Raw genomic sequence first — 12294 nt, 5'->3', positions numbered from 1 at the left:
ACTTTGGAATCAACCTGGCAAGCGGGTTCGCACACAAAATGGAGAATTGAAAGTGAAGCCCTCAAAGCGCCGTCTCATCATTGGCAGCATCGAGAAACTTTAAGGTCCTTTGCTCCTGTGAGTACCACGGATCGTGGCGGCATCCATCTCAGCATTCATTTGCCAATTGACCAGATGCCCTCCGCCAGCTGGCATGGGAGATGAAGCATGTTTCCGCGTTGATATCGACATGCGCGCCAACTTTGAGTCCAAAGCAAGTTGCTTGGCCGTCGTCATCGATTGGGACAGAGGAATCACTCGTGCCTACTCGTACATCGGTAGAGAGTACCTCGTCGGCTAGTAGCCTCTTGGACTAAATCCTAGATACTCGAGAACCGGTTCATCGGAGTTGTCAGAACGCAGAAACCCTCGAGACCGAGCCTCGGATTCAAGAGAATCATCGGGTAGCAGAATGATAGGAAGTTCCTTTGATTCTTATATAGTTTGTCATTTCAAGGTCGGTCTGTAGACGTGGTGTGTTCTGTAATGTGTTCCTTCCGGTTCCGGCGCCTCCTCGACGTCTGAATCGTCTGTTGCTCGATACGAAGGCTGCTGCATCGAGCCGGGGATTCTGTTATCATGCTGGGTTGCAGGCGGTCGGGGTGTGATCGTCGACTGAGCAGTGGCAGATGGTGACTTGCCACTGACGACGGCGGCGGGCCGGGGCGGCGGAGGGGCGAGTTGAGACGGCGATTCGATGGATGATAGACGATTCGATGGCGTGGGCTTAGTCTGTCGCGAGGGGATGTCAACCGAGGTTCGGGAAGGTACGCCTTGATCCCTGGGCTCCGGGACTCCGATAGCGGCGGCTGGTCGCCCTCGCCCGCCGTCCCGCGGTGGTGTTCTTTTTTTTTTTTTTTTTTTTTTTTTTTTTTTTTCGCCTGTTGCCAACCGGGCCCTCTCCCTGAGCCACGGGCCACCAAGACCAAGCTATGTACTAGTACTGTACCACACCTATCTATCTATCGGGAAGGCACGCTTTTTTTATTTTTTCATTTCCCTCACGGACCTTCCACGCCAACCACCACCTCCTTTGCTCCTTCCTTTTGCCGGTTCTGCCTCCTCCTCCTTCCCCCCCCCCCCCCCTCCCCGGTCACGACTTCCCTGCCTGTCGTGATTGCCCTGTTGGTCTCGAGTTTCTGCGGCAGGGACGACCGTTGAGCCAGGCTCCTTCCTGTTCCTTGGGTTGTGCTTGCCTCCTTCCCGAACGATGGCCTCCGCTCCGCCCACCCCGAAGTTGGACCGCTATATCGTCATCCACGTCGCCACGACCTGCGACGAGCATGGCGTCTACGTAACCAAAGACTCTGCCGAGGTTATCGAGCTGGGTTGGATTCTGCTCGACACCAAGACTCTGGAGGAGGTGAGTCGCCAATGCTACACCCCATCGCCGGGCCCCCGAAAAAAAAAAAAAAAGCCTGTTGCTGACACACGCCCACAATAGTTGCATCGGGAGAGTGTGCTCGTCAAGCCCGTCAATACTCCCATTACTCCGCTCTGCAGTGAGTGCTCTTTCAAGTCCCTGTCTTTCTCCTCACGCAAATGCAATGGCTAACCTGGGTTCAATTGAACAGCCAGCTTGACGACCCTGACGTGGGAGCATGTCCGCAACGCAGGATCGTTCCGGGATGCCATCAATCGCTTTGATGCCTTTGCCCAGGAACACTTGATTTCCAAGAACCTGGAATTCTGCTTCGTCACCCTCGACTCCTGGGATCTGCGTGTGCAGCTGCCGCGCGAGGCTCGTGACAAGGCCGTTGTGCTGCCCCCGTATCTGCAACACTCGCGCACCTTTGACCTGCGCACCGAGTATCAGCGATGGCAGACCCATCACCCGGAGTCACTTCCCTTCGGCCCCAGCTCCTTGGCCAACATCTGCGCCGCCCTCGAAGTAGAACCCGTCCAGTCCTCCGCCCCAATCAAGCACAATCTGCCCTTCCATCTGCAGGCGCTCGCGCCCGCCTCTCCGCGGCGCGCCATGGAGGAGGCCATCACCCTGGCTCGAGTTCTCACTGGTCTGATCCGCAAGTCCCAGCCCTTTCACGAGCACCCCGAGATCTTGACGCGTCCCATGGATGCCCGCGCAGATGTCCGTGCCTTCCTGAATGAGCGCAGCAAGGTGCTCCACTTGAGCGGCCTCCCCCATGACACCACCCAGTCCGAGCTCGAGAGCTGGTTTACCCAGTTTGGCGGTCGTCCCATTGCATTCTGGACTCTTCGAACGCCGGACCAGCACAAGCCCACCGGCACCGGCTTCGCAGTCTTCTCGTCGCACGAGGAGGTAAGTCGACACTGCAGCCAAGAACCACCCGTTAGCATGCGAACTAATCGCTCCCGGCAGGCGGCCGAAAGTCTGTGCATGAATGGCAGGGCATTGAACGAGAAAGCAATCGAGGTGTCTCCATCCTCCAGCCGCGTTCTTGACCGGGCCGCTGAAATCTTAACTCCTTTCCCTCCCTCCAAGAACCGCCCCCGCCCTGGCGATTGGACCTGCCCCTCGTGCGGCTTCTCCAACTTCCAGAGGCGCACGGCTTGTTTCCGTTGCTCTTTCCCGGCGGTCCCCGCCGCCCCGGACCCTATGGGCTTTGGATACTATGGTCCTCCGTCGATGTTGCCGCCCATGGGCCACCATGGCCCTGCTCTTGGCCATGGTCGCGGCGTTGGTGGAAACGGTGGTGTCGTTCCTTTCCGCGCTGGGGACTGGAAATGCGGCTCTGAGGGGTGTGGCTACCACAACTTCGCCAAGAACATCAACTGTCTGCGTTGCGGTGCGTCGCGCTCGGGTGCTGCCGTCGTTGCCGACTCCGCTTTCCCGTCGCCCATGGATGCTCCTCCGTCGGGCTTCGGTATGGGTCCTGGATCGATGACGAACACGCCCGCGCCCGGTCCATTTGCGTCCGCTGGTGGCAATTTCGGCGGTTTTGGGCAGCAGTTTGGGGCACCTCCAAACAACTACGGAATGCCGTCGGGTCTGGGAACCGGTGCCGGCCCTTACCCTCCCATGGGTCAAATGAATGCAGGATATGGAACGTCGCAGGCAACCACCTCGTTTGGTAACCCAGCCACTCAAGCGGCATTCTCCAATGCCGACCAGGTAACTACTACTTCGTCGAGTGCGTCGAACGGAAACCTGTACAGCACCGATTCCGCCAATGATCCGTTTGCGTTCCTGTCCTCTGGGTTGGGTCAACTGACTGTGAACGATGATGGACGCCGCAACGGCACCACCAACAAGTCTCCTGCTTAAATCATGGGCATCATCCTCTGCTATTGCCTACCAACTTTTTCTCCATGCTGCTGTTGGGTGGGCAAATATTTTTCTTTCTTCTCTTTGTTGCATGCGCATACATGTACAAGGGCCAAAAAAAAAAAGAAAAAAAAAGAAATTGGACAGGTATGTATATCGGTAGGGAAAGGAGCTGGGCAGGCTGGAGCTTGTCTCTTTTTCATGGGGTTTGTCTCTTGTTTCATCGATTTCTCGGGTTTTCTTTGATGGGGTCCCTGACTTTTTGGGACCCTGTCCAGTACAGTGATGAACAACCCGGTGCATTGGTTGCGATGCACGACGCATTGTCTCGTTGTGGGCAGCTCTGCTTCCGTTGTTTCTCTCATGTCCCCTTTTCTCTGTTCTCAACTTCTGTCTCCTTTTTCTTCTTATGTGTTTCTCGGCGATCGACCTTTGGCATGGAACATTGTATTTCAAGCAGATGGCGGAGAGGGTTGACGATACAGCGTTTACTTTACGGTTTGGAAGAAGAAGCAGTCTATGTTTTGATTCAGCGAACATATGGCATTTTGGACAAACGGGGCTTTTTGGTCAGTCGAATCCAGTCGACGAGACGGTCTGTGTGATTCACTCGGGTTGTTGGCGGGATTCTCAGCATTTTTCTTTTTTTTTTTTGTCTTTGCTTTGGGAGAGGTGTGATGCTTTTGGGCGATGGCCGCAGGTTATCAGGAATGGGACAAAAGATGGGGCGAGACGGGAGTTGGATATATTTTTATTTTTTTCGTTCTCTCCTTTTTTTCTGGAGGCAGGGTTGCAAATGTAAACGCAATGCACAAAGTTGAGATTTACTCTGACAACAGGATGTCTATATATACCATCGAGGTACCTACCTGATACCGATACCTAGCGGGACGCAATGGCTAGTCAAAAATCCGAGTCCAAAATCTCCAAATCCAAAGGGGGCCAGCTAAAAACCCCTAGGTCAATTTCTCACCATCGATCGCCGTATCGCTTTCGCCTCTTTTTTTTTTTTTTTTTTCCTGCCTTGACTCTCACTCTCGAGAGCCAACGCGAGCTTGTGGGCAGAGAAGAGAGGTGTCATGTCTGGATGCTCAGTCAGGCCCCGAGCACGATTGGCAAACAGGCAGTATAATCTCATCCATAGAGTGAAGATGTTGAATAATTTGATGAATCGCAAAACTACGTATATACTTATCAAAGTATCCTTTCTTTTCATTAACGATCTCGTGTTTGTTGTGTCTGCCTCTCATCTACCGTACCTGTGTACATTAATAGGGGTCATCAATCCCTTACCTACCCTCTGTGGTGACTGACAACTTTGAGACAAGCATGAGATATTATTTAGCCTGCTCCTCGTGCCCACTCATCCTTCACACTAGGTACTTTACTTGCCGAATGTATCATCACCTGTCAAAACTCAGCGAAAGATGCTATAGGCTACTGTAGGGAGGGCCATGAGAGAGAGTTTCGCCAATAGACGCCCATGTCCATGACTAGCATGGTAATTCAATACAGCGCCGTATGTACAGTATAGAGAGAGAGCCCCGGAGGACCGTAAGAGAGGACTCATGGATGGAGAGGTGGCTAAGGGAGGTGGGATTTTTGGTGGGTTTTGTTTGCGATTCTACAGCAGAGTATGGACTCCGTAGGTAGTAGTACCTAGGGAGTTCTAATTATACTCCAAGTGCTCACGTTCTCTTCGACATTCATTCAAAGCATGTACTACTGTATCTTGTCCTGCAGAAAATAGGTAGGTAGATAGATAGAATCATCGAGGAGTCATTATATTGGATGATGATTGACCGGTTCCAGCACGCTGGGTACGGATTGTGCCAGCTCGGCCGTCCATTGTCCACAGCCAGGTCAATCCGGGTGACTCTTGGGGAAGAAGAAGATCATGTCGATATACTTTAAAACGGATTAATTGATGTAATGGTATCGAGTCAGTATGCTGTCTACTCCCTATGTACCCTGTAGACAAGCTCAACCATCATCCTGTACAGGACCTCCCCCCTTCAGTAGTCGTCATTGCAACCAGACAAACCCATCCAACCCAGCCATTGATCCAACACAAAAAAAAAAAAAGACAAAAACAAAAACAATAGCAGAAACAGCAAGAATAGACAAAAAGGAAGTCAGGTATCATGACTACTCATCAATCTCCCGCTTCACAACAGTGTTATCATTGGTATCGTCCATGTCTTCATCCTCCTCAATGATAGTGTCGACACCGCCACGCAGTCCAGCGGCCGAATGATAATGATGATCGCTTGGTGCAATAGAAGGCTGACGCGAGGCGGCTGACTCGACGGAGACAAAGGACGCGGCGTCGGAGTCGACCGTCGTGGCGCGTGTGGTGCTGCGGCCGCCGAAACCGCCAGACTTGGCCGCGTGCACGGCCGCCAGGAGCTTCAAAACGAGGTTTTTCACTTTGACGAGGTTGTTGCGGCTGGTCGCGTCGGGCGCGATGCCCTCGTCGAGGGCCTGGTCGAGGAGCTCCTTGACACTTTCCGCAAGGGCGACGTTGGCAGGGTCGATGAGGGATGGGTTCGAGGAGGAAGAAGAGGCGGAGAGGAGGGTGGCGTTGCTACGCGAGCTGGAGCGGAATGCCTCCTCGGTGCCCTCCGGCGGGCGAGACCCGTGTCGTGAGGATGGTGCGGTGGCCGGGGCCGTTGGCGGCGCAATGTGCACTTTGCCCAGCATCGAAAGAAGGATCTTCCGCTCGTCTTTGGAACATTTGTTCGGCCCGATGCTAATGCCCAGGATGCGCTCGAGAATGTCCTTGACAAGCGCCAGGTGCATGTAACCGACCGCATTGCTTGAGGTGGTGACGCTGTTGTCATCGCCACCAATACCAACCACGCGCCGCTCGTCCGTCCATTCAATCAGCATGCCTGTCAGGTTGGTCATGATCGCCTTGACTTCACGCTCGCCGACGCTCTCGTCAATGTCGCCATCGCTATTCTCCTCCGCCTCGAGCGAGAAGAAATCCTCGGATGCGTTGAGTACCGCCCGCACAACAGGAACCGCTATCCGGCGCATTCGCTGCATGTTGGTGATGCGGGAATGGCAGTATACGGGGAAAAAGTATGTCAGCGCCTGCCGGAGTACAGGGTTCTCCCTTGTGCGCGGGTGGAAATAGGATACCACCAAAGACTGCAGAAGAGCATCGACAGATGACTCGTTCAGTTCCTTGATGGACTCAGGCATGTTGGGCCCAGACGGCGTGAACGTGTTGGTGAGAAGAAGTTTGGACAATGCCGTTGCCGATGCCGCCTGGACACTCGCCGGCGAGTTGTGCTTCAGGGACTTGGCGAATACCTTGAGCAAGGGTCGGTGAAAAGCGGGGGGTGCAACGGTGTCGCTCTCAGACTGAACAACGGGCCTCAGCAACGAGGGGTGGGTCGTCAGCATGTCGGCCAGAATGTGAATGGCCGTCACCTGCAAGCCTTCGTGGCCTTTGGTGAAGCAGTGGATGAATAGCGACATGTTTTCTTCGGCCAGAGACTTGTCAAGTAAGCAGCACAAGCCCAGACACTCCAAGCCCCTCTCCCGGATAGGAGCTTCATGACTACGGACAGCCGGCACCACGAGGTTGTTCAACATGGTGACCAGGTGCATGTTGTCTTGTAGATTGCCTTCGATATTTTGTAGCATGCACTGCGCAATGTGCAAACACTTCATGTTGATCATGATTTCGCGAAGCACCTTGGCCTTCGCTTTCTCCTTGTCGAACGGCACCTCTTCCTCGCTCTCTGGCGTTTCGGACCGCGTGCGGCTTCGGCTGTCATCGCTGAGTTCGGATCGCGCCGAGACGAAGCTGTCTTCGGTCGCGATGGCATCGTGGACTTCAGCCACGGCTTCGAGGACAACGCTGCAGAATTCGTTCTCGCCAGCTTTATCGGGCCCGCAAACCGCCCGGAGCACCTCGACCGTGAGCTTAGTGCAGAGGTCCGGCAGTTCGGGGACGGCAAGGTTCTCGCGCAGCAGGGAGAACATCTTTCGCCGGCCCACCTCGTCCGAGTAGTCAAGGGTCAGCGCGATGTAGAGGAGTTGCTCGACCACGAATTCGAGTTCAATTGTCTCCTCGTTGTTCTCTCCTGTGACTGTAGCTTGCTTCAACCTTTCTAGTAGAGCCGCCGAATATTTACCCAGGAAATATGCCAGAGCTGTCACCTCAGGCATCTTTTCATCGGCAAGGTCTTCGTACTTGCCGTCATTTTCCACCCGGCAAAAGTCGTTGAAGCTGCGGGCCAAAAAAGCAGACTCAGCCGTAAGACTGTGCCAAAATTCTTCGTCAAAAACAACGGCCTCCCGGTAATCAGGGCGGCCTTCCCAAAATGCCCGCATGGCTTCATGAGCAACGCCTCCCTCCATACCGGAATTCATGGCATCGATACGTTGTAGAAGTTCCAATAGCGCGGACATTTTTGGCGGTGATACTTGGTGAATAGACCCGCCTTCAGAAGGTTTGTTTCCAGCGCAGTCTTCGATCCATCGTTCGTAAAAGAGCTTTCCGGTTGCCTTTCGTACGTTCTCATCTCGATCTCGAAGGCCCCAGCGAAGGAGCTTCTCTCGCATAGATAGGGACAGGTGACGAAAATCGCCCAGCGTCGGCAAAAGGCGCGAATATAGAGCTCGTCGCGTGGCAGCATCCAGATCTCTCGCTCGTTCAAGCAGGTAGGGGAGCGTCGTAGGGCTCAGTGGAAGGTTCAGGAGAAGAATTTTTCGCACTTCTGCCGAGGGATCGTTCTGAAGGATGTCGAGAAGTTTTTCTAGGAGCGCGGCAGAGGAGTCCTGGAGGTCATCGTCACCGTCGTTGCCCACGAGTCGCGACAACCCCATCACCGCTTGCACTCTAACATTTGTTTCCTTGTCTCGAATGCGCTTGAGCAGTCCTTGGCGGACTAGGCGGTACACCTCGTCGTCAATTGAGTCAAGCGAGTTCACAATGTGCGTCAGAATCTGAGTGGCACGGTATCTGACCGTCCTGTCTTTGGCTGCTAGCAGGGGGTGCACCATGTCGACAATGGCGTAGGTGAGTCGCGTTGTTGGAGTCTCGGGAAACACCTCCATGTCGTCCTCTTCATACGGAACGAATATTTCCGCGTCCTTCTCAGCGGCATGACTGAGGAACATACCAAGAAATCGGATAATCCGATCACCCACTGTCTCCGTTTTCTTGACGGGGACCACGCGGAGCAAGCACCGTGTGATTTCAACATTGAGCTCTTTTTCTCCCTCAGTTTGTTCCGTAGACGGCGCAGACCTTTGTTCGCCCTCCGGTTGATCCTTCTTTGACTTATTCTGCGCGATTCCGCAGCAAATCTCCTGGATCTTCCTCAATCGCACCACGAGCTTTCGGTGTCCGGTTGTAGACCGCTGCGCATCGGCAAAGATCGCGCAGACATCAGCGCGAAGCTGGGGGAATTCGGTTGGAAGGGCTGGTTCTGGCGGCACAGAGACCGAAGGCGTGGCGGACGATGCTCGTTTTGAAGACGTCTTGCGCGTCGCCGAGGACGCAGAAGCGGATGTTGTTCGCGCGGGCATAGCGAATCGCTTAGGATATCGGGCGCATCACTTTAGTAGATTTCACCGCGTTTGAGAGACGTTGGAATTTAGGGCCCGATAACCTGGGAGGAGGACAGCCTCAGTCGAACGTGAGAGTTGACGCCGTCATTGTTCGGATCGGGGAGGAGGACGAGTAAACAAACAAACCTAACCCCAAAGAGGAAACCCCGCCTGATAAGGGTTAGGGTTGATCACGACATCGCGGGAATGCTTACTAAGCCTCCGAAGATCGGCCAAACGAACCCATGTGCTGAAAGGTTGAGATCCTGAGATCTTGATTGAGTCCAGGCGTGGAAAAAGATGTTCAGACAAGGGCTGCGGACCTTTGCGACGACCGCGCTTCGTGGCGCGGAAGCGTCAACAGCGTACAACACCAAGGTCTCACAGGCGCAGGGCGTTGTCAATGGGCTGACTGAAGGTACGGTTCTGGACCGGAGAGCTGCCAAAAGTTCGATGCTGACCGGGCGTTGCAGCAATTGGGAATACGCCATTGATCCGACTAAAGCGGCTGTCGGAGGAAACGGGCTGCAATATTCTGGGCAAGGCCGAGTTCCAAAACCCCGGCGGCAGCGTGAAGGATCGAGCGGCGCTGTACATCGTCAAGGATGCGGAGGAAAACGGCCTGCTGCGGCCCGGCGGGACGGTGGTTGAAGGTACCGCGGGGAACACGGGGATTGGACTAGCGCACGTCTGCCGTTCCAAGGGGTACAAGCTAGTGATTTACATGCCCAACACGCAGTCGCAGGGCAAGATCGATCTGCTGCGGTTGCTGGGCGCTGAGGTTTACCCCGTTCCCGCGGTGCCATTCGAGGACCCGCAAAACTACAACCATCAGGCGCGGCGGCATGCCGAGTCGCTTGAGAACGCCGTGTGGACGAACCAGTTTGACAACACGGCGAACCGCCAGGCACACATCGAGACGACGGGCCCGGAGATCTGGGCGCAAACGGAGGGTAAGATCGATGCGTTTACGTGCGCGACGGGCACGGCGGGCACGCTGGCCGGCGTCACGCGGTATCTCAAGACGATCAGCAACGGACGGGTCAAGAGCTTCCTGGCCGATCCGCCGGGCAGTGTCCTGCACAACTACATCCAGAGCGGCGGCAAGCTGGTCTCTCGGAGCGGTAGCAGTATCACGGAGGGCATCGGGCAGGGCCGCGTGACGGACAACCTGAAACCGGACATTGACCTGATTGATGACTCGCTGCACATCCCCGACGAGAAGAGCATCGAGATGGTGTACCGCTGCCTGGACGAAGAAGGGCTTTATCTCGGCGCGTCGTCGGCGCTCAACGTCGTTGCAGCCAAGGAGGTCGCCCAGAAACTGGGCAAGGGCCACACGGTGGTGACAATCCTCTGCGATGGTGCGTACCGCTATGCAGACCGGCTGTTTTCCGACAAGTGGCTGCGCAGCAAGGGCCTCCGAGATGCGATTCCCAAACATTTAGAGAAATACATTGTCCTGCCTTAGATTTTAAGGCCATGTATGATACGAATCGAACGCCTCGTGTGTAGTAAAGTCAAATGACCGTCAGATTTCTCGCCAGTCCATAACCGTTATATCCCACGCCGCGCAGATTCCACTGCGATGTCTCCGGCTGCTTATGACCACCAGCATCCGTTGCACAGCTGAGGATCTGCTTGAGACTGCCCTGAGCCATGGGCACTCGAGCAGTCCACAGCACCCACGCCCATGTACTTACCTCTCCATGCTCCAGCCGCGCATCAGCCCAAGTCCGGCCCCCATCCCCAGAAACCTCAACCCTAACAACCGGCCCATAATGCCCCTGCGGCACCGTATACCCCCTAGCCTCGACCAGCCCATCTTCATCCCGATACACCGTCTGCCCATCCCGCGGCACCGCGACGACAGAGTTCACAACGGTCTCTGTCATCGCCGGAGTCTTATCCCAGAATTCAGCCGCCTTGGCCGCGTCGGTCGCTTCGGGAGGCAGCACCTTGTAGTCACGTCGCTGGTAAAAGTTTGGTGATTCTTCCTTTTGCACGGTGATGCGGTCGAGCCATTTCACCCAGCGGGCACCGACGACGCCGGGAATAACAACGCGGGCAGGATAGCCCTTGTATATGGGCAGCGGGCGGTGGTTCATCTACATGGTCCACATCTCTCCATGTGACACGGTAGAGAGTAGTACCTACCTCCAGCGCCAGTATCACATCCATGCCCAGGTCCAAACAGCGTCTCAATTCGACACTACTCCCGTACCATTCATCATTCTGACACGGAACCTGCCCGCAAGCAAATGCAACATGATACTTCTCTTTCTCTTCCTCGACAACACCCGCCCGGAGTAACACGTCCCTCAGCCGCGGCCCCTTCCACTGACAATTCATCACCGCTGCATCACCCCAGTCAATCCCCTGCACTTCCTTCAGCAGCGTGCGCATGGTATGTCGGCGATTGCCGGCGCATTGTAAAGCGCAGATGATTTCATGTTGGTCAAAGTTGGTCTGCAGGTCGTGGACGGAGAGGGTGAGTGGGTTCCTGACGCCGTCGCCGTCGATATGGATGGAATGTGATGAGGCGGAGAGATGTGGAATGGGGCCGTGGTTGCGGTCGTATGCGAAATCGGAAGGGGTGATGAAACTGTTTTCAAATCTAATCAATGTGTGAAGCGAAACTGGAGGAGTGATGTGCATGCATGCCTCGATATGAGGATCTCTGCGGGTGGTTCGCGGTTCAGAGGGCGCTGGACAGAATATTCGATCAGGTCATTTGATGTTAGCGATGTAATAGGTCTCTAAAAGCACGGATTACTGACATTCTTTGCCGATGCCATTCCGAACTGACTTCAACTTACGTGAAGTTCTGCCTCGTCTCGTCTTTCCAGAATATGACTCTATTGATCCTAGTCTACGTCATGCCGTCGTGGCAAGATCAAGTACAAAACCCTAACCTGAAGTCCAAGCTCATCCATACACAACAATAATCCCCAATCCAAAAGCATACATCTATCACACATCCCATCAATCACCAAGAACTAGGAAAAAAGTTATATCTAGGGAAAGAGGTATACTAACCACCAGTCCCAATCCCGCCAGTAACCCTATCCCCATCACACCGGCACACTTATACCTCCCCATTTTCTTCGTCATCAACCGCTGCAAATAAAAATATCTCATCGCCCCCCTTAAGACCACAACAAGGGCCACACAGATGGACAGCACCGCCAACGCCGTTGCGGCGCGGATCATGGGCCTGTGACGCAGCGAAGACGAAGGTGATGATTTACGCATCTGCCGGCTGCGGAGCAGGATGACTTGGATGACGATCACGGCGAATTGGGCGATCAGGTTTGAAGAGCGGACGTAGGCGAGGTGGAGTCTTTCCAAGGCTGGAGTCAAAGGAACTCGGTTAGGGCTTTTTTGAGCTTCAATCAATTTGACATGGTTAGGGTTGAGAGAGAAATAGACCTAGG

At 54.6% G+C, this 12294-nt stretch overlaps 5 protein-coding genes across 5 annotated transcripts; 3 read left to right on the top strand and 2 right to left on the bottom strand.

Moving 5' to 3' along the window:
- Positions 1-1249: 1249 nt before the first annotated feature.
- VTN31DRAFT_5118 (uncharacterized protein) lies at positions 1250-3286 on the top strand (the record flags this gene model as incomplete). Its single annotated transcript, XM_069405582.1, has 4 exons — positions 1250-1402; positions 1484-1541; positions 1614-2320; positions 2381-3286. The coding sequence occupies 4 exons, from the start codon at positions 1250-1252 to the stop codon at positions 3284-3286; spliced, it is 1824 nt and encodes a 607-aa protein (XP_069260631.1).
- Positions 3287-3435: 149 nt separating this feature from the next.
- VTN31DRAFT_5117 (uncharacterized protein) lies at positions 3436-3891 on the top strand (the record flags this gene model as incomplete). Its single annotated transcript, XM_069405581.1, has 1 exon — positions 3436-3891. The coding sequence occupies one exon, from the start codon at positions 3436-3438 to the stop codon at positions 3889-3891; it is 456 nt and encodes a 151-aa protein (XP_069260630.1).
- Positions 3892-5434: 1543 nt separating this feature from the next.
- On the bottom strand, positions 5435-8836 carry VTN31DRAFT_5116 (uncharacterized protein; the record flags this gene model as incomplete). Its single annotated transcript, XM_069405580.1, has 1 exon — positions 5435-8836. The coding sequence occupies one exon, from the start codon at positions 8834-8836 to the stop codon at positions 5435-5437; it is 3402 nt and encodes a 1133-aa protein (XP_069260629.1).
- Positions 8837-9157: 321 nt separating this feature from the next.
- On the top strand, positions 9158-10328 carry VTN31DRAFT_5115 (uncharacterized protein; the record flags this gene model as incomplete). The annotated part of the gene is made up of 2 exons (XM_069405579.1): positions 9158-9275; positions 9331-10328. 2 exons carry the CDS (start codon positions 9158-9160, stop codon positions 10326-10328), a joined length of 1116 nt encoding a protein of 371 aa, XP_069260628.1.
- A 49-nt stretch (positions 10329-10377) lies between these two features.
- Positions 10378-11655, bottom strand: VTN31DRAFT_5114 (uncharacterized protein; the record flags this gene model as incomplete). Its single annotated transcript, XM_069405578.1, has 4 exons — positions 10378-10965; positions 11015-11462; positions 11522-11565; positions 11638-11655. The coding sequence occupies 4 exons, from the start codon at positions 11653-11655 to the stop codon at positions 10378-10380; spliced, it is 1098 nt and encodes a 365-aa protein (XP_069260627.1).
- Between the last annotated feature and the right edge of the window lie 639 nt (positions 11656-12294).

The sequence above is a fragment of the Thermomyces dupontii genome (assembly GCF_041956625.1).
Source record: "Thermomyces dupontii strain NRRL 2155 unplaced genomic scaffold VTN31scaffold_4, whole genome shotgun sequence".
Taxonomy (NCBI): Eukaryota; Fungi; Ascomycota; class Eurotiomycetes; order Eurotiales; family Trichocomaceae; genus Thermomyces; species Thermomyces dupontii.
Note: the sequence above shows the minus strand (reverse complement) of the source record. Positions and strands in the feature narration are given on the sequence as shown.